General features: G+C 38.0%; 1 protein-coding gene across 18 annotated transcripts in view; it reads left to right on the plus strand.

The window, feature by feature from the left end:
- Nucleotides 1–15,812, plus strand: part of NRXN3 (neurexin 3) — a 1,785,202-nt gene extending 1,769,390 nt beyond the window's left edge. For 15 of the 18 annotated variants that reach the window (XM_023546430.2, XM_064292808.1, XM_010588786.2 and 12 more), the window contains one exon: nt 15,511–15,812. In XM_023546430.2, coding sequence (XP_023402198.1) covers nt 15,511–15,812 — 302 coding nt within the window. Of the gene's footprint in view, nt 1–14,886 lie in introns of all 18 variants that reach the window. The other 3 variants (XM_023546429.2, XM_064292807.1, XM_010588788.2) reach the window with 2 other exon arrangements.
- Nucleotides 15,813–20,309: the final 4,497 nt, after the last annotated feature.

Here is a 20,309-nt window from a genome sequence, read left to right on the forward strand (position 1 = left end):
CTTTAACAGAAGTTTATTCTCTCGCAATTCTGGAGCCCAAAAGTTCCAAAGTGAGCTGTCGGCAGCTTGGTTACTTCTAGAGACTCTGAGAGAGAATCTGTTACATGTTTCTCTCCTAGCTTCTGGTAGTTGTCAGCAATCTTTGACATTCCTTGGCTTAAGGTAGCATAACTCCAAACTCTACCTCCGTCTTCACATGGTCTTTTTCCTTGTATCTCCTCTGTGCCTCTGTGTCCTGATTTTCCTCTTATTTGTCTTATAAAGGCTCCAGTCATTGAATTTAGCCCTCTCCCCCCAAGCCAGTATGACTTCATCCTAACTTGATTAGATCTTCAAAGATCTTATTTCAAAATAGGTCATATTCACAGGTACCAGGAGTTAGGACATAAACTTACATTTTTAGGAGATATATTTCAACTCATTATATGCTTCTTTACAAACTTTAGCAGGGAAATATTCTACTGACAGAAGTGTTGTTTCTTCAGTGTTGAGTAAGCTTTTACCTTTCTGAACATACCAAGATCAAGAAATATTTCATGGCATCTATTCATACAAAGGAAACCCTGGTGGTGTAGTGATTAAGAGCTATGGCTGCTAACAGAAAGGTTGACAGTTTGAACCTGCCAGGCACTCCTTGGAAACTCTGTGAGGCAGTTCTATTCTGTCCTTTAGCGTCGCTATGAGTGACAATTGACTTGACGGCAACGGGTTTTGTTTGGTTTTATGCATACAAAGGGAGTCCTGGTGGTGCAGTAGTTAAGCCCTTGGCTGTGAACCAAAAGGTCAGCAGTTTGAACCCACTGAAGTCTTTGTAGATGAGAAGACTTGGCAATCTGCTCTCGTAAAGATTTACAGCCTAGGAAACCCTATGGGGCAGTTCTGCTCTGTCCTATAGGGTCGTTATGAGTCAGAATCAACTCGACAGCACACAACGACAATAACAACATTCATATAAAATCAGGAGTCATTAGGATAAAAGATAAAGAGCAAGGGCTCTGACCTCAGGCAGGCTTGTGTTTGCCTCCTGGCTCCAGGGCTCACAAAACTATGAGATCTTAGACAACATATGTAAGATGTCAGTTTCCTTGTTTATAATATGGTATAATGATAGCACCCTAATGCCCCCGCTGACTCTGAGTGTTAAATAAGATTCTGCAGGTAAAGGATCAGCCCAGTGTCCAGGTACATAGTAAGTGCTCAAAATGTGATAGATAGCTGATGCATTCATGAAAGATACCAAGTGTTTAAGAGTTAAAATCACCATACTCTATGGCAGACCTTTAGAGATTCAGTGATATTTCTCAGTTAATATTTTGTTTTGTTTTTTAGCTGAAATAAAACACTTAGTGCAGTACATAAATTAGGACTCCAGCCTTGAAATGACCTGTGTTCACTGGATACTGGCTAAGGGCTGTTAGGTGCAGGAACAAAATAAAAATTCAGTTTTCCATGTCATCTTGGTGTCCCACAGCCTGTTATATTAGAAGAAATACAAAGTGTGTGTCCATCTAATATATTCTAAACCTATCTTCCATCCTCATTTAAGAAATCCCCCACCGCCCCAGCCACAGGCTCTGACCAACTCCCTATCTTTCCAGGCAAGTCACCTAAATCAGTGATTCTCAAGGTTTAACATGCATAAGAATCATCTGGAGGGCATGTTAGTTAAACAGATTCCTGGCCCCTACACCAGAGATTCTGATTCTGTAGGCCTGAGATAAGGCCTAAGAGTCTGCATTTTTACCAAGAGCCCAGGCAATGCTGAACAGATACTCCCAGGACCACACTTTGATTAGCAATGATCACAATTGTCTGAGACTCCACCTCCTTTGTTGAATATGAAACCCTTATTTTATAGCTAACGTGGTTTGAAAACAATAGTAACAAACCTTTGAAAAGCCCTTTAGAATTGAGAAGCACATTCACATTCAGAATCTTATTAGTACTGCAAACTTACCCTCTTAAAAAAAAAAAAAAAATTGCTGTCCAGTCGATTCTGACTCATAGTGACCCTGTAGGACAAAGTAGAACTGCCCCATAGTTTCCAAGAGCACCTGGTGGATTCGAACTGCCGACCTTTTGGTCAGCAACTGTAGCTCTTAACCCCTACGCCACCAGGGTTTTAAAAGGGTAGGTTAATTGACAAGACATTATAATCCCCATAGTAAGAGGAAACAAACTCAAGAGAGATTAACTGACTTGTTCAATGTCCTGGCAAGCCAACATGTGTTGAAACCAAGACTGGAACTCAGATCCTCTGACTCTAAAGTTCCCATCCAGTTTACCAGGTTTCAGGCACAGGATGAACAATCTTGGCTATTCATGATTTTAATGACTTTATGAAATTTCTGAGCGTCCCTGGGTGGTGTAAACAGTTAAGCGCTTGACTACTAGCTGAAAGGTTGGTGGTTGGAACCCATTCAGAGGTGCCTTGAAGATAGGCCTGGCAGTTTGCTTCTGAAAGTTAACAGTCTTGAAAACCCTGTGAAGCAGCTCTGCTCTGCACACATGGGGTCAGAAATGACTTGGTGGCAACTAATAACAATAACGTGGAAATTCTAGGCTACTGTGGGGCAAAAAGGTAAGCAACTACATATAATTAATTTGTATATTTATTCACTAATTTATTCAATACATGTTCAGATGATTATTGTATTCTAATAGCAGGAAGTATAAAAATAAGCAAAACACTGCCTTTGTGCTAAAGTTGCTTAGAGTCTAGCTGAGACTGAAAAAGAAAGCAAATTAAATGCAATAAAGTGTTGGAGTCAATAAAAATCTGTATAGGTTGCAGCAGCTTCACAAAGAAGAATGGCAATTGTGGGATAGAATTACAGGCACAAGCTAAGCATTATGTAAACATAGAGGAAGAAGTTATTAATTTAAGGTCCTTCCAGATTTAACATTTTATTACCTTACCAATTTTTAAAATGTAATAACCAAACCAAAACCAAACCTGCTACCATCGAGTTGAATCCAACTCCAGTGTGTTATTTGTTCTTATGCATATTATTAAGTAAAAAAAAAAAAATGATCTAAATTGGGCAAGTAGATCATTAATACAGAAATATAATTCCAAGTATTAGGCTAAATGATATCCTCTGCTCTCTCTTCCCTCTTGAAAGTTTAATTTTTTCTTTTCCTCCCTACATATTCTACTTAGCTGTAGAAACTGAGTTTGGGGACAGACATTACCTGACCTTTTTACCTGGGGCAATTTTGTTCGGTATTAAAAACAAATGATTGAACTTTCTGTTTAAAAACAAATATCATGCATGAACCAGACTTGGTTACCCCTTCACTGAACATCGCCTGTGTTGAGAAGAGCTTGTGAGAAGTTAGGTGTATGCAGGGGTAATTTTGTAGCCCAGATGACAGCTGCCTTCGTATTCCCAGGATTTCATGTCCATATATATAAAATAAAACCCGTGGCCGTTGAGTCGATTCCAACTCATAGCAATCCTATAAGACGGAGTAGAACTGCCCTGTAGAGTTTCCAAGGAGTGCCTGGTGGATTCAAACTGCCTACTTAGCACCAGGGTTTTCATCCACGTATATAGTCTCTGTTTTATTCTAAATCAAACTGTGATACAGAGCTGAAGCACTCATTCCTCCAGAAGAATCCCTCCTTTCAGCACATGGACACATAAAATAAGAATCAATTAAAATGTTTTTGTGTAGTTTATAGAAGAGACAATAAGGTTTACCTCACAACACATTTAAAGCAAAAAAATCTTCATTAAGTATTTGTTCCCCAAACTCCTTTGTCAGCTCTTTCTGCTTATAATTTTTTTTTTTTAAGTCTTCCCATGGTTTTGTACCCAGATTCCAGAGATTGTCCCTTCTTCCTTCATCTCTCCAAAATTTTCTCTGAGGAACTTTAAGTATTCAATATTACACATGGGACATTGCCTCTTGGCTTTCACTTATATGTGTATCCTCTAGTAAGCTAGGCCCACTCTACCTATGACGTGGTCTTGCAATTTCCATGACTTGAACATATCTTTGGGCTTTTCAAGCTCAACCCCAAGCCATTTAGCAACTTATTTCTTCCAAACAAATGCACTCCCCAAGTGGAATTCTGACAGTGCAATTTTATCTCATTGAATCTGATGTTCTCAAATCTCGATTTTATATTTAGGCAGAGCTATTTGGACATGGTGAGATAGAAATGGTTGCAATAAAATGTGCTGTTTCAAGTCAAATTATTGTAATACTTGTTCTGAATGGCAAGCATAGCCCCACTGCACTCTTAATACCAGTGGAGGCATGGACAGCAGACCCATGCAATTAATGATTATAAAAATCTAGTGTAGGTAGCAAATGAAAAATTAAAATAAAGCTATGTCATGATTATGAGCTATTAGCAATATTAATTTGTCTCACATATCAGAAATCAAACAAATTTTATGCATATGAATTGATGAGTTTATATTATAAAAATATATATGCAACTGTGTTCAGGCTGTGTTAGCTTCATTTAAAACTATGGTTTCTATGCCAAAAGCAAACCAAACCCAGTGCCATCGAGTCGATTCCAGCTCATAGCGACCCTATAGGACAGAGTAGAACTGCCCCATAGAGTTTCTAAGGAGTGCCTGGCGGATTCAAACTGCCAACCCTTTGGTTAGCAGCCGTAGCACTTAACCACTACGCCACCAGGGTTTCCATGGCTTCTATAGGTATAAGCAAACATATATTATTTGCAAAGTGAAAATCATACATGTTGGTATATTTGATGTTTGAACTAGTGATTTTCGGAATGTAAGTAGAAACCTTTCTGTTGTTGTGTGCCTTCGAGTCGTTTCCAACTCACAGCGACCCTGTAGGACAGAGTAGAGCTGCCCCATAGGGTTTCCTAAGCTGAAATCTTTACTGGAGCAGATCATCAGGTGTTCTCTCCTGTGGAGCAGCTGTTGGATTTCTACCACCAACCTTTCAGTTAGCATCTGAGCCCTTAACCAAGCAGAAACATCAGGGAACCCAAATTGCTTACATATTAAACTCGAAACACCTCTCACTATCCAGAAGTATGTATGCACTGAAGTATCTTAGACTTAAGTCTCACACTTAGACAAGTCATGTTTCTTACCTTTAAAAATCGTCAGGGAACACAAACGATGGACAGCCCGTTTAAATATTATCAAAACTAACTTTGTTCTACAGATGTCATTCGATGCCTTGTTGAATACATGAACATTTATAGATTTTTCTTATATAATAAAATTCAGTGATAAAAGTGTAATTGGTCAAAAAATTTCAATGAAATGGCAACAAGGGTTTTTTTTCTTTCTCCTATATCATTGAAATTGTTTTCCTCCTCCTAAAACCTCCCAGCTGCCTTTGTGAAGTTCCTGGGATAATGATTGACATTATTAAACCAGAGACTAAAAATCTTGGTACGGACTGACCCATGGGGACACATTGCTATAATGACTTTAAAATAAAATAATAAAAGGGGCGTCCCATAGGGGGCAAAAGTCTGAGGCACCCTCACAATGTCAAAATCATTCAAAAGAATTCTTAAGAGTGGTTGGAATTGGCTACCAGAACCAGGTGCTCTCAAGTGTCTTGCCTTTGTGGTTGCCTACCTGGGTTTCCCGGTCCTTGGTTGCACATGAATGTTCTCAGACGGATAGAATATAGAATATAACTCTAGTGATCCCTTCCAGTAGAGGCTGAGGCCATTTCTTAAAACTCATTACCCAGGTCCCAGCTACAGGATCTTCCTCTCAGTGCACACACACACACACACACACACAGAGGGAGACCCTTGTGCATGCACAAGTACATGTACACACACACACACACTCTTTTCTACATTTTTCAATATAGATTGAACAAAGCATTTTGAATTCCACATTTTTCTCTGGAAGACTGGTATAACTTTTCCCAAAGTACTTCCAAAAAGCCATATTCGTTTTATGATTATCCTATAGCTTACAGATGCTGATACTTTGGAGTGGAGAGGAGTTTTCCTCTACAACTGAGAAAGAATCAGCTATTCCTCTACTCATCAGACATATTCTATTAACAGAAACCTGGTGGTGCAGTGGTTAACTGCTACGGTTGCTAACCAAAAGGTTCGCAGTTAGAATCCACCAGGGGCTCCTTGAAAACTCTATGGGGCAGTTCTACTCTGTCCTATAGGGTTGCTATGAGTCGGAATCGACTTGACAGCAATGGGTTTTTGGTTTGTTCTGTTAACACCCTATTGTCACCTGTGGTACTCAGTCAGCTTGACAAATTCCAAGAACACTCATAGGGAACAAAGTTAATTATAACCGCTCTACGTCTTTTAAAATATGGCTCCTATGGCTGAGAATAAACATGGAATGCATTTCCTAGAGTAGAACCCATGAGCCCATATATATTTGTTCCTCAGTCCCTGCTACTACAGGTTCTACCCTACACCTAACACAAACACACACACACAGGTACTTTCCTTCTAATTGGTAAAATACCCTTGGGATGTCCTTTGCCCCTACTGGACAGGCATAAAACAGAATCCAGTACCTACCTCTCACCCCCAAATCGGTTTTGTCTTGCTAACCTCTCCCCAACCCTAGCTTGCTGTTCTGTATTTCTATTTTCCCTAAATGCAACTTACTTTAAGCATGTTTTAACTTGATTAGCGTTCCTCCAGTTCAAGGAGGATACACGATAACCCATTCATTAGTTTTAGCTACTTTCTTCGCTTTTAAATATGTACTTAGGACGTACATCCAGACTGCACGCCCTTTTTATTTTTTTAAAGACACAAAACCAAAAACAAAAAAAATGAAAAAAAAAATTTTTTAACAAATATGCAAAATTTGTTTTTAATTTTGGCTATTACAAGACAAAAGGGGAATCAACCAGCCGGAAAAACAAAGCAAAAAAAGTGTTCCCTGACTGCTCTGTCTGTGCCTCCCTAGCGTGTGCATCTGGTTGTTCATCTCTGAAAGTGTGTGAAATATTTTTTTTCTTTAAAAAAATTTTTTTGGTTCTTTTCTCCCTTCTTGTTTGGGAATTAAGTGCTTTTTTGTATTATATCTACCTATATATATCAATGTGTTTCTTTTTAAGTGCTAGAACTATCTTTAGATTTGGCTTTATCCAAACTTATAAGAAAAAAAAAAAAGCTATGAATTGTTTTCTGCAATTTTTCCCCACTCCCTCATTAAATGTGGAACAACTTCAGCGGCCGAATCCCCACATCCACATCTTTCAAATTAGACCGGTCTCATTGCAAATCGGAAACCCTGGTGGCTAGTGATTAAGAGCTACGCCTGCTAACCAAAAGGTTGGGCAGTTCAAATCCACCAGGTGCTCCTTGGAAGCCCTATGGGGGCAGTTCTACTCTGTCCTATTGGGTCGCTATGAGTCAGAATTGACTCAATGGCAACGGGGCATTGCAAATCATGTGCAAAATGCATGGCATGGGGACCGTGAACGGGGTGTCATTCAGATTGTAACAATACCATTTCTAGATGGGAAAGACATTGGCAACTCAGCGTGTGGGCTTCCTATCCAGCTTTCCTTGGGGTCACCTCTGTAGACCTCTAACCGCCCCCCTCCAACTCTAGATGGGGCTGTGTGACTGCTGATGAAGTTGTTCAACTTGAATAGATAAATCGAGTCTCCTTGTTTTGGCTTTTAACCTTTTGATTATTTGTATTATTATTTTATGTATTTTTGCTATTTTGAATAGGAAAAAAAGTGTAACTTTTTATTAGTTGAAACTCTTTAATGAAACTGTAATAATTTTTGGTGTAATTGCATGTTGAAGAAGTTGCAGCTTAGGGTGTGTGAGATTGTCAGTGTTAAGAGTTCTTTATTCCTTAGATGGGCATGTATAGGCTCATTTGTTTTTGTATATTGCCCATCCCTTCCTTACAGCCAGAAGCTCTAATGCAGCTAGATCACTCCGTGCCGCCCTTACATGGACATGGCGACTCACTTACACATTTACTCCCATCATCTTCATCTCCTGTGTAGTACACTCATAGATACAACCCTCCCCTCTCAGCACCTTTCCTTCCCATACTCCCCCCTTTCTTTAGCATTGTTAAAACTTTATGTGCTGTCATTCATCCCCTTAAAGTCTAAAACTTGTCAGAAGGACAAAAAAAAAAAAATTAAAAAATTCAAGCTATATCTGAGAACCTATAACAATGCAGAAATTCATTCAAAACCTTTTAGATTCATAAATTTTTTTGTAAAAGGCCAATTATACAAGTAAACAGGTTTCCTTTTTTTTTTTTTAATTTTTTAAACATTGCAATCGGAACTATTTTAAATGCAAAGCCGATGCCTTCCCAGGCCCCCCCAAGCAAAAATTTGTTCAAGTGCAGATTTTTTTTTTCTTTTCATGTTATGTGGTGTGGATGTCTGTGTTGTTGCCTCCCTGTATCATCCTCTGTTGTAAATTATTATATTTGAAAAATTAGACATTTCACTCAAAAGTTTTTTAAGAAATGACGACAAAAAAAGCAAGTTACAAGAATGGATCAATTCTGTTTGTCCAAGAGCATTCTTACACAACTTTCTTTTGTAAATTTTTCTTTCATGCCAAAAAACATGCGGGCAATTTGTTGATGTAAGTTGACTATAAATTAATACAGTGTGCTTTTTTTTTTCCGTTTAAATTATTTCTACCTATATGGAAATTATTTCTTTATTTTCAAAAAAAAAAACCTATTTTTTATTTGCTTTTCCTTTTCTTTTCTTATATTGTGAATGCCTTGTTGATGCTGTTTGTTCTCCTTTCCTCTCACTTACTTTGGCAATGAAGTTGATTTTATTTTCTACTATAAGATTTAAATATTATATTAAATATTTAATTTCATTTGTGTCTGTTTGCTTAATTTTCACCATTATGTTTTGTGCTGCATCGCTCCTAATAAACAACATGAATTCTACTCTTGGTTGAAGGGGATAAGTAAATCTTCCTTACCACTCAAAGCAAGCCTGGCCTCTTTGCCTAAACTTTTTTTTACCACCAACTTTAAAGCCTGGAAAGTAATGGAGTCTCTTCAGTGGGATAATAAAATTGGTTACTGCCTATGGGAGACCTGTACCCCAGAGGAAAACGGGTTGAGTTAGCTCCAAATGTTATCAGTTGTAGTTGTACCCTCATTTAATTCCTTAGAAAGCATTCAAGGAAATCAGTCCTTTATGTTATTTTCCATCAGCAAAGGGGAAATAAGTTACTCTCAAGTGACTATGGTAGAGTTTGGTTATCCAGGATTATACTCTTGCCATCACCACAGGCTATAAAACCAATTTTACTGAGAAAAAAGACAGAAATCCCAAGTGTTTAAAATGTTGTTCTACGATTCTGATACTTCCCAATGTATACAAATAATTAAACTACTGGCATAAGCACACACACACAGACACACACACACACACACAGTTTCTCTATTTCTCTCTCTCTGTTTTTCCCTCCTTTTTCCTTTCTGTTAATAGTTGCCATTTCTTTCAAGGATTTAAACAGGTAAGCTTTAAAAGGATCCTAAGATTCTACCAAGAGGACACCTCATGATTTTCACATCTTAAGTTTTACTTAGGAACACTTTCAGGTAGGTACTGCCATTATGTATGATTCTACGTTGAGAGTATTTCTTGACCCTGAGGGTATTTGTATCAATGCTTCAGAAAACATTGGTAAGAAGCACTATACAATTTCTTAAAAAAGAAGTTACTATTTCACTTTAATTTTAGCTATTAGTGTTATTTGAAACTGTTATAGAAATATCAAACTGGAAGTGCATAATAGATGTACCTCCAACACAGCAGCTTTAATGAATGGGCTCCTTCTGCCACTGTTTATATGATTTCAAGTTGTCTGCCATGTTGGATATTATTTTAGGTTTAAAGCTAAGAACTTCTTCCTAAATGGAGTGTTGATTCAGTCAGGGCTCTTCAGCAAAACAGAATTAACAGAAGATACATATACATAGATAGATAGATGATAAATAAATAATTAGATAGATTTTTAAGGAATTGGCTTACCCAATTATGCCAGGAGGGGACTGGCAAGTCTGAAATCCATAGAGCAGGCTGAAATGCAGGCAGGATTTCTATGTTAATTTTGAGGCAGAATTTCTTCTTCGGGAAGCCTCAATTTTTGCTCTCAAGGCCTTCAACTGATTTGTTGAAGCCCAACCACATTATGAAGGGTAATCTACTTAAAGTCAACTATGTGACTTTAGAGGCAAAACTCTTAATTAATATGTAAATGAAAACTCCACTTGACACTCTTTATTTTATAATGTATAATGATGTCAAGGGGTTATGGATCATCTTACCTGGGGTTGTGCTGAAGAACCTTTGAGTCAGCCCCATTTCAGACATACTATTTGCTTTACAAGAGAAAAAGAAAAAAAAAAAAAAAAGCCCTACCTAGAAATTGTTATCACATTAAAATGTAAGTTAAGCCACATTGAGACACTTGAGTCTTTCTGGTGTCTTCTCCCATAACTATTTTTCCTGGTGGTGGATGGTGAGCAACTTCATGATGACAAGCTTCTACCACCATTGGGATATTTATGTGTTACAATTACACACTTCTGTGGCCCCAAATAACTGAATGAATATCTTTGAACAACTGACTTAGTGGGAGAAAAGATTATTTCTCTCCATTAGATGTGAATTTCCAAGTAGAGAATTAGAAAAATGCAAGTAAGAGATGAGGTAAAGAAGCTATAAATATACAGAAAAGAAATTATAGTTTTGAGTGTGGTGTCCTCTCCCAGAGTCTCACTCTCCAGCACCAGTATTTTGGTATTTTCATGACTCTCGGACTAGACTCTCCAGAGAGCTAACAGTCAGAGCCACATTGAAACCTCATGTTGTTCCACTTGGTTTTTAGATGACCCACTACATTTACCATCACCCACAACATTCTCACAGTTCGGAGGAGTTCTATTAAATTTTTAACACAGTGTCTTTTTCGTGGCAGAGAGCCCCTTGTGCTGGATATCAGTCCTAGAGGCATGAATTATATATCTATAAATACACTCATAAAGCAAAAAAGCAGGGCAGCCTTCAGAGCTAAAATAGACCTTTTATATCCCTAGTGATCTCTCTAGTTTAAAGAAAAGCACAATCCCGTCAAAAAAAGAGTATGTATTCCATATTTAAAATGCTAACTTTAAGGGATACGGATAGCTCTTATTCCAAACCAAAGAAAAATTCTGGAAATGGCATAGGAAATTAGACTTTTGATGGATATCAGGTTTTGTATCATTTTGCCTGTTACTCTTTATGAGTTTAGGCTTCTGGCTTGTGTGAATACTTTTATGAGTGTAGACATCTGGTTGATCCCAAACTCCATAGCCCTTTGGGCTATGGGAAAAAAAAAAAAAGGAAATTGTCAGCTACTCCAATATTTCTGAGGGCAGACATCCTGGATTAAAACAAATAAGTCTCGTATACCCTCACACAAATTAAGACATTTCTATTAAGGATCTTATAGTGGAAAAATAATTCTCCCCCATTTCAAATGATGCATGACCTTGAATTCCACAGTACACTATGTATCTTAAATGTTAAAGATAGAATTTGATATTAAAATTGATTATACATACCAATTCATACACCCGTCCCAAGAAGCTTTCAAGTTGTTAATTATCTAAAATTTTCAGTCTCATTTCACTATAATTCCCATTTGTATTAATGACTCCTGCATCCCAGTCAACTTCCTTTTCAACTAAAGGCATTCTTCCAATTCCTTGAGATGCCAGGAAAAAAAAAAAAAAGTATGAAAGCTTCTATCATTTCATTGATTAAATACCAGCAGAATTTGGGCTCAAAGAGGATATCACTTATCATTTTCATTATTGCTACCAGCATTAATGACAAAATGGCAAAAAGAAAACTGAAGACAGATTCTGTTATTTAAGTTCTACAATAGCATACCCATCATTTTAGTTTTGAAATGAGCTCTTATCATATCAGTTATGGGTTCACCAGGCTTTCAGAGCCCTTTATAAATTAGCAAGCTGCAGGGCCCTCTTTTGATCCCGTTAGAAAAAAGGTGAGTTTTATCTTTAAAAAAAAAAAAAATCCAAGGGCAATGCCTGCATTAGCATGTTGAATGAGAAGGAAACAGCAATGTAATATGGGAGTGATTCAACTGCGGAGTGAGCAGTTTGTAGATCTCGTAGATTTTTAATAACAAAGACACTGCAGAAGCTTTAAAGCCAGGATTAAATAAATAAAGGAAGAACAGGCAAATTTAAGACTCCAGTTGCGTGTCACAGATGGTTCGCTAAAATTGCAAATGAGTGCCACTCTGTAATCATGAATGCAGTGATCTTAATCTCACTCAAAGGGACTCTAGCATCCTACCCAACAGTTTGCCTTTATATTTTAATTATTTGTACGGGCCTTTGCCTCCCGACAAATCAGTTATCCCTTGTCCTTTATCCCAGTTTCCTCTCTGTTTACTCTATGTGGGGTAGATTTTTGTCACTCCCATAAGGAACAAATAACTCTGGGTATTTATGCCAGAAAACAGCACACACGCTAAACTTTTGTTCTAGTTAAGCTGGGTAAAAACACCTGTTTGTTTCCTGAAGTAGAGTGAAATAATGCCTGAGAAATCCCTAGGGAATCTTATGCAGAATGCATGGGCCTCCACTTCTTCCGTCATACCCCTGTTCTCCTCTTAAACACTGCCCTCTCCCATGTATTACTTTGCATATCCCGCTTGGGGCCCCCCTACAAGAAGAAGAAGAAAAGCTAGCTCAGGGTGCGTTTTAGGACTAGCTTACCTTTAGGGAATCATGCTCCAAATCCCATTTATAAAAACTAGCAAAAGTGTATAAATTATGCATTAAGTAAGTTGCAGGGTGTATGAATTATATATGTTCACAATGTAAAAAATAGGCAAGTTGGCCAAGTAAATCAAGTCTGAAGCCTTGGCAAATCTGCAAAGATCATTTTGCTCAATAGCTTCAAACTCTGAGCACTGGAATAGAAGCTTGGGTTTAGAGCACAGGCAAAAACATCATCTTGAGATTCTTGGAAAGGGTCTTGTTGTATTTCCTCACAGATGATAGAACTGTCAGGTGGGCCAGAGATGTCAGTACCTTTTGTTGTCCCAACTCTTTCAAAGGGTATAGATTACATACACTTAACCCATCTCCCAACTCAATTTCTCTCTGCCTAACACAGGATTATTGGCTAAATAGGGAGGGAGTAAAGGCTCTGGAGTGGGTGCGAGCAAATCTACTCAGGTGCTTTGAAAGTATGCAATAGCTTTCTTCTCAGGAGGCCCTTCTCATAGTACACCTGACACCTGGACAATTTAGATGCCACAGTTCTATCTGAGGCATGGGAAGAGTTTAAAGACATAAGGTGTGGAAAGCTGAGTGCAATGTGTTCCAATTCCACATCAGAATGTGAGTCAGCTTTTGTAGGTAGAACACTGGAAGACTGCGTAAGCCCAAAGGCTTGTCCATTTGCAATGGCCCCCATAGCTTCACAGTAGTGAACCATATACCTGGCTTTGCCATAGGCAAAGAGAAGGGGGCACCTAAGGGAAAGTCAAGTCTGTTAACAGATGCTCAGAGACTTACCATCCCATTATTACTGACTTATTACCAAGGGAAGTACACTGAAGGATACTGTACTTGGTTGAGTGAGCTCAGAATGAGGACTTCATCAGTAATAGTGTGTCATCAACTCAAGTTGTTGATTTAATGGGACACGTAGATATTTTGATGTTCCTGCTAAAGGATCTGGAAAAGTAATAGTTGGAATTTTTTTTTTTTCCTGGAATAAATTCAGTAAAGAGACATGGACTAATGACTTCTTGATATTCTTCCTTTGTTTGATTATCAAACATTGTCGAGAAACATGGAAGAGAGTTTGATTATCTTACTTACCTAGGTGGACAATAAGCTTGACACCACTGTTAGTTGAGCAACGTCCACTGTAAAATATTTTGATACTCATCATCTGCAAGCACTGCGATTTAGTAAACTATTCAGAACTTTATCTTCCCAGCTCAATCCACGTATATATTAAGTGCAATACGTATCGTATGTGTTGAGGGTAAATCAATGTATTTTTGCCACTCTAGTTGAGAATCACTGATTTAAAGAACTCACTTTTGCTAACTCCACATTTCTGAATCTAAAAGAAAGTCTCCAGCAAGTCATGGATATCTAGGCTGGGTATTTTTGAATTCTAGCTTCCAGCTCAGCATATATTATATGTAGCATAAAAGCAATACATAAGCAAATATTAGACCAATGCAAACAGAGTGGTCATTTAATGGTCAGATAAGTGTCAGAAAAAGTAGAGTCAAAATGAACACTTTCAGCCTCTTGTAAGTTCCCTTCATTTAGCTTACAGAAAAGGACTGTAATTAATAAATGTAAAATAAAAGGTAGTAATTTAAGAACATACTAAAGATGAGGTCTTTTGTGTTCTTTGATCTTGGTCTCAATGACATAGAGAATATGCCATTCTTATTTTCATGGAAGCAAACAAGTAGAAACCCAAGAAACACACACGCACACACACGTGCATGTGTGCACACGCACGCGCACACACACACACACACACACACAGAGTTTTCATTGCCAGTCAGTATTTGCAACAATATAAATGAATGAATGATATCATTTCATAAACAGATCCTGGAAACGGCATATTTGAATTCTATTTAAATAATTACTTGAGAGCATCTAAGTCCCCTGTCTAAGGATTTCAGATTTTGGTGGCAAGAGGCGTCTCATGGGCTGGAAATCAGTCTGCAATGGTTAGGCTACAGCCGGAAAGGACCCATATGGGGATCCAGGTCACTTACTGGTAATTTAAGGCATAACCTATGAATTGTGTTTGCAAATATACTAATTCTGTTTTTCTTTTTCTTTTCAATCCCAGGAGGTGAATTAGTTATCCCTCTTCTTGTAGAAGACCCTTTAGCTACCCCTCCTTTTGCTACTCGTGCACCTTCCATTACACTCCCCCCTACCTTTCGCCCCCTCCTCACCATTATTGAGACCACCAAAGATTCCCTGTCCATGACCTCTGAGGCGGGGTTACCTTGCTTGTCGGACCAAGGCAGCGATGGTTGTGATGATGATGGCTTGGTGATATCTGGGTATGGCTCAGGGGAAACCTTTGACTCTAACCTGCCCCCTACTGATGATGAAGATTTTTACACCACCTTCTCCTTGGTAACAGATAAGAGTCTTTCCACTTCAATCTTCGAAGGTGGCTACAAAGCACATGCGCCCAAGTGGGAATCCAAGGACTTTAGACCTAACAAAGCCTCCGAAACTAGTAGGACTACTACCACATCTTTGTCCCCTGAGCTGATCCGCTTCACAGCTTCCTCCTCGTCTGGGATGGTGCCCAAATTGCCAGCTGGCAAAATGAATAACCGTGATCTCAAACCCCAGCCTGATATAGTCTTGCTTCCGTTGCCCACTGCCTATGAGCTAGACAGCACCAAACTGAAGAGCCCACTAATTACTTCCCCCATGTTCCGTAATGTGCCCACAGCAAACCCCACGGAGCCAGGAATCAGACGGGTTCCGGGGGCCTCAGAGGTGATCCGGGAGTCGAGCAGTACAACAGGGATGGTCGTCGGCATTGTGGCTGCTGCCGCCCTCTGCATCTTGATCCTCCTGTACGCCATGTACAAGTACAGGAACAGGGACGAGGGGTCCTATCAAGTGGACGAGACGCGGAACTACATCAGCAACTCGGCCCAGAGCAACGGTACGCTCCTCAAGGAAAAGCAACAGAGCTCGAAGAGCGGCCACAAGAAACAGAAAAACAAGGACAAGGAGTATTATGTGTAAAGATAATACTACTACCAATAAATGAATTAAAAAAAAAAACAGAATTATTTATATATAAATTATAAATACTTTGAAAATGAGTTTGACAGATGTCAGAACTGTTGTAACTATGAGATGGGGTATACCATAACTCTGGTGGGAAAAAACCATTTTTAAAAGGACACACACAAAGATGTATCTAAAATTCCGCCATGGCTGCTGTGTTTCAGTCATCTCTCGGAGACAGAAAGCTCTTTCTGCCCTGCTGTACCATAAAGCACACACTTAGTACTCTGGAGCAAGCAAATGGCTCCACCACTTTAGCGGACTTGGAAGCTTCCTTCTCTTGAGGACCTTTCAACAAAAGATAGACTTCATGGCTTACTTGTTCCATAACTCCAAGTGAGTCTGTAATGATGTTGTGAAGCTTAACTGTAACGATTTTTTTTTTTCAGTTTAATTATGTAAAAAAAAAAAAAAAAAAGAGAGAAAAGAAAAAAAAAGTTAAAAAAATCCCCTTATCTGGTTCTGGCTGGTGTGTGTGTAACTTTTCAAGATCTAAGGGGAAAATGGCTTTTCGATTTTTGCTTACTTTTTGAGAATGACTGGACTAAGTTAAGAAGGAAAAAAAAAACTCAAAAGTGAGAGAGACTATTGCCATATATGAACTCAAAAGCTACCGTGGTATCCACTCTGCATTTCAGGTTGTGGTGTCTCTAGAATCTGTTGTTTGTTTCCTATAAGATGCTTTGCTGAACACATAGCAAAACCATGTGATGGATGATAATGTTGATTCGAAAAGCTGGTCCCCCAGGGTCTAATTCCAGAATTTGCCGCCCAAACCCTGAACAGATGGGTTCAGGGATGGTTTCTCAGAGCTATTTTGGTTTATTGGTTTTATTTAACAATACTGTTCCTGTTCATTAATTAGCCTGGCCAAATTGTGGTAAAGGGGAAAGCCCCATAAACTAAAACAGTCTTTCCTAGCCAAGTGGGGGGCGGGCTGGACCTGTGACTGATTAAAGTGTGTGCAAATACGCAAGAAAAGACAACAATGAAAGTCTATCGAATAATCAAACCAGACAATACAGGAGTTCAACTTGTGATGGAACCACAAAAGGTCACACAAGCCAAACACATCATAACGGAGTGCAAAAGACATAGTTCCCCACCCCCCCAGCTCCCAGCGTGGTAATGTTTTCAATGGTGTTTTGATTTTGTAGCCTGACACTGATGGATTGTTCTATCCTTCCATTGGCTCATGTCTCCCTTCACCCATCTTTTAAAAATAAATAAATAAATAAGTGAATAAAGCTGCTGTGACACACAAAAAGGAATTTAATAGTATAATATATATATAAATAAATATATATGCAGATATATTTATCATGGTATGTTTGATGGGACAACTGAAACAGGAAACCTGTTAAAGTCTTGAAGCGGAATGAGAATGTTGTTTTAAAAGGAAATAAAACAACAAAAAAAAACAAACCTTAAAATGTGAAGAAAGTATGAGTTTTAGTTTTGTCACAGTTAACTGTGTCAAAGAGAAAAAAATCTTCTCAGATTTTGTTTACATATTTTACTACGTTTTTGCTGGTATAATTCCTTCGCCACCTATGTACATACTGCTTTGAGAACTGTTCTTTCTCTTTGTTTATTTCAGTTTGTTGGGTTTATATTCCAATTGTCTGTCTGTCTTTTTGAAAAGAGGAAACAATGTACAGAATAAAGACAATAAAATGGTTGTGTGGCCATAATCCAAAAAGCCAGACAAATATTCACACAAAAAGGGAGTGTGTCCTCCAGAGGGTCAGATATATACTATTTCTTTTGTACAGATGAAAATCAATCAGCTGTTTAGATTTAGAAATCTACTCTTGCTGGTCTTTGTAAGTTGCATGAATATTTGACTTTGAAAAACTAAAAGACATGGGGCAAAACGCGCAATCTAAAGAATGGTAGCATTTTCTATGGTGTATGGAAAGAAGTGTTCCTCATTATTTGATATTTCAATGTGTTGAGATTTTTTTTTTTTTCTGTCGTCATTAAAAAAAGACAGGATTATAAGGAGATATCAAAGCACGATTTTAGATAATCTAAATGGCCCAACCTATCTGAAGTTGATTATATCTTGATGTCTGTATAAGATTGCTGTTTTTGGAACCTTGAGGTCTTGTGAACTGATTTCCTGCTTTCTTTCTTTACAATTTTTTTTTTTTTTAATTTGACTAAAAATACATTTGTTGTATTCCTTTTAGTGTAAGATTCTATTTGGACAATTTTACGGGAACATGCTCATTCTGTATGTGAGCTTCTATCATGTTTCTGTTGTTTTAGGAGCAGACCCTTAAGGAGTTTATTTTATGATGTTGTGACGTTACTGCTTTTTCTTTTTCCTTTTCTCTTTTACTTCATATTTGCCTTTTCGTTCAAGGATATGCTTAGCAATAAAATGTTCTTCCCAAAACCTTGTATGTTGATGTACTTTTATTTTCTAAACTTTTGGGGAAAACATCTTGGACCGAGGCTAGATATGCCGTAGCTTATTAAAAGCCAGGTAAGCTAAGACCACTTTCATGCGATATAAAATATTCTAACCAGTTGCTCGTTACTTATGTCAACTTATCAAAAGTGGTGTACTAATGGGATAAACAATTGTCGTCTATCAGCTGAGGCATCATGGTCTAGATTGCTATGATAGAGAGACCAGGAGAAAATGCATGTTTCTGAAAAGGTAAGATAGCGTAAACATTTTATTCTGTAAAAATTATTGGAGACTGTATTTTAAAAAGTGTTCGGTGCCTTTAAAGTATTTGCGATAAGTCAACAAACACTAAAGAGTATCCCAGAACCATGCTCATACCATGCCTTAAGCACTGGAAACCTTTAGATACCTGCTTCCAAGCTCCCCTGCTTTACTGAAATAAAAATTTAAAAAGCTTTAACTAAATGCAAAAACAAAATTTAAATGACAGCTTAAATTTAAAAGCTTCTTTCTAGATTTTTTTTTTTTAATTATGAAAGTCTTCATAAACTCATTGTAGCTAGAACTTTTCTCATATCTCTGGTGCCCTCGATTTGCTGGTTCCCTAAGCAGGTGCATACTTTTCTCACTGGATAGTTGATGACAATACCTTACGTTTTTCACCATAACCTGGAAACATAGGTTCAGCTGAGCAGCTGTACTCGATTCATACCGGCTCCCACTTTTCAAAGCATCAGAATTAAACCAAACGTATTTAACACTGTTTCTTCAGATTTGAATAGTGGAATACTTATGCTATTGGCTATTCTGAAACAGAAGAACAGTGAGGCTCAGTGATGTTAAACTATAGGAAGCATCTTCTTTTGTTCCTATCTCAGATACTTAAAGCAATTGTTTATTGAATTCTATTGTGTGCTAGGCACTATGTTAAGTGTTTTGAGTATGTGTAGTCTGTTCAATCCCTGGGTGGTAGATGGTATTTCCTCCATGCTAAAGATGAGGAAACAGAGACACAAAGAGCTTAAAGACAACTTGGCTAATAAATTTCCCATCCTGTTAAAAATTCAGACTTTGCTCACCTGGAGGTCAGTGGATACAGTAGATAGAACACAGGCATTGTGCCCAGACTCAGTTTGGTTGAAATTCCAGCTGAACCGTCCCCTTTCTGTAAGCAAATTTGATTATCTCATGAGCATTGGCTTCTTCACCTGAAAAATGTGACACCTCAATGATCTTGCCTTGCAAGGTGGTCTCGAGAAATAAATGGAATAAATATGGAATATTTTTTAACTCTGGCACATATGAAATGTGCAACAAGGTTATTCCTCTTCTCTTCTTTGAGTCCTATGCTATTGCCTATATAATAGCTGCCTTTGAGAATTAGAAATTCTGTACTAAATTTTACACTAAAAAAGATGATTTGTTAAGTAGTTGTCGAGCAATGTGGCCAAGTCTTGCCTAGGGTTTACTAGCTATAATTGATAAAGCTAGTCTCTTTCTAGTCATATACTTTAATCACAAACATTCATATAATTAGTAAAAATGTACTATTGACATTTGGTGGCATAAGGCTGGCTGACATCACATTTCAAGCTAGTGGTCAGAAAATGAGATACGTAAAGTGAGGCCAGATCTGGGTAATGTTAACCCTGCAAGAAAATTTCAAGAGTTGGGCAATGTTGAAGATTCCATCAGTAGCTAAGTGGCATTTGCCCAGATGCACTGGTTAAATTCTGCCAAAAAAGGTAATATTTTAATTATTTTTCTGTGGAGAATTATTGAGACTACACCATGCCTTTCCAATACATTGAAGTTTGGCCATGGGCTTAAGACTCAGAAAGGCTCATTTCAAATCTTGGCTCTGAATCCTGGGTTTGACTGTTACTAGCTGTGAAACACTGAGGAAGGTTTGTCATGACTCTAGCTTTATCTGTGAAATATGGATGATCTTACCAACCTCGTAGTGATGTTTTACAATTAAATAAGCTAATGTGGATGTAAGTGCTGAGTACAGCACCTGGCCCATGGCC

Source organism: Loxodonta africana, chromosome 10 (genome assembly GCF_030014295.1).
Source record: "Loxodonta africana isolate mLoxAfr1 chromosome 10, mLoxAfr1.hap2, whole genome shotgun sequence".
Lineage (NCBI taxonomy): Eukaryota > Metazoa > Chordata > Mammalia > Proboscidea > Elephantidae > Loxodonta > Loxodonta africana.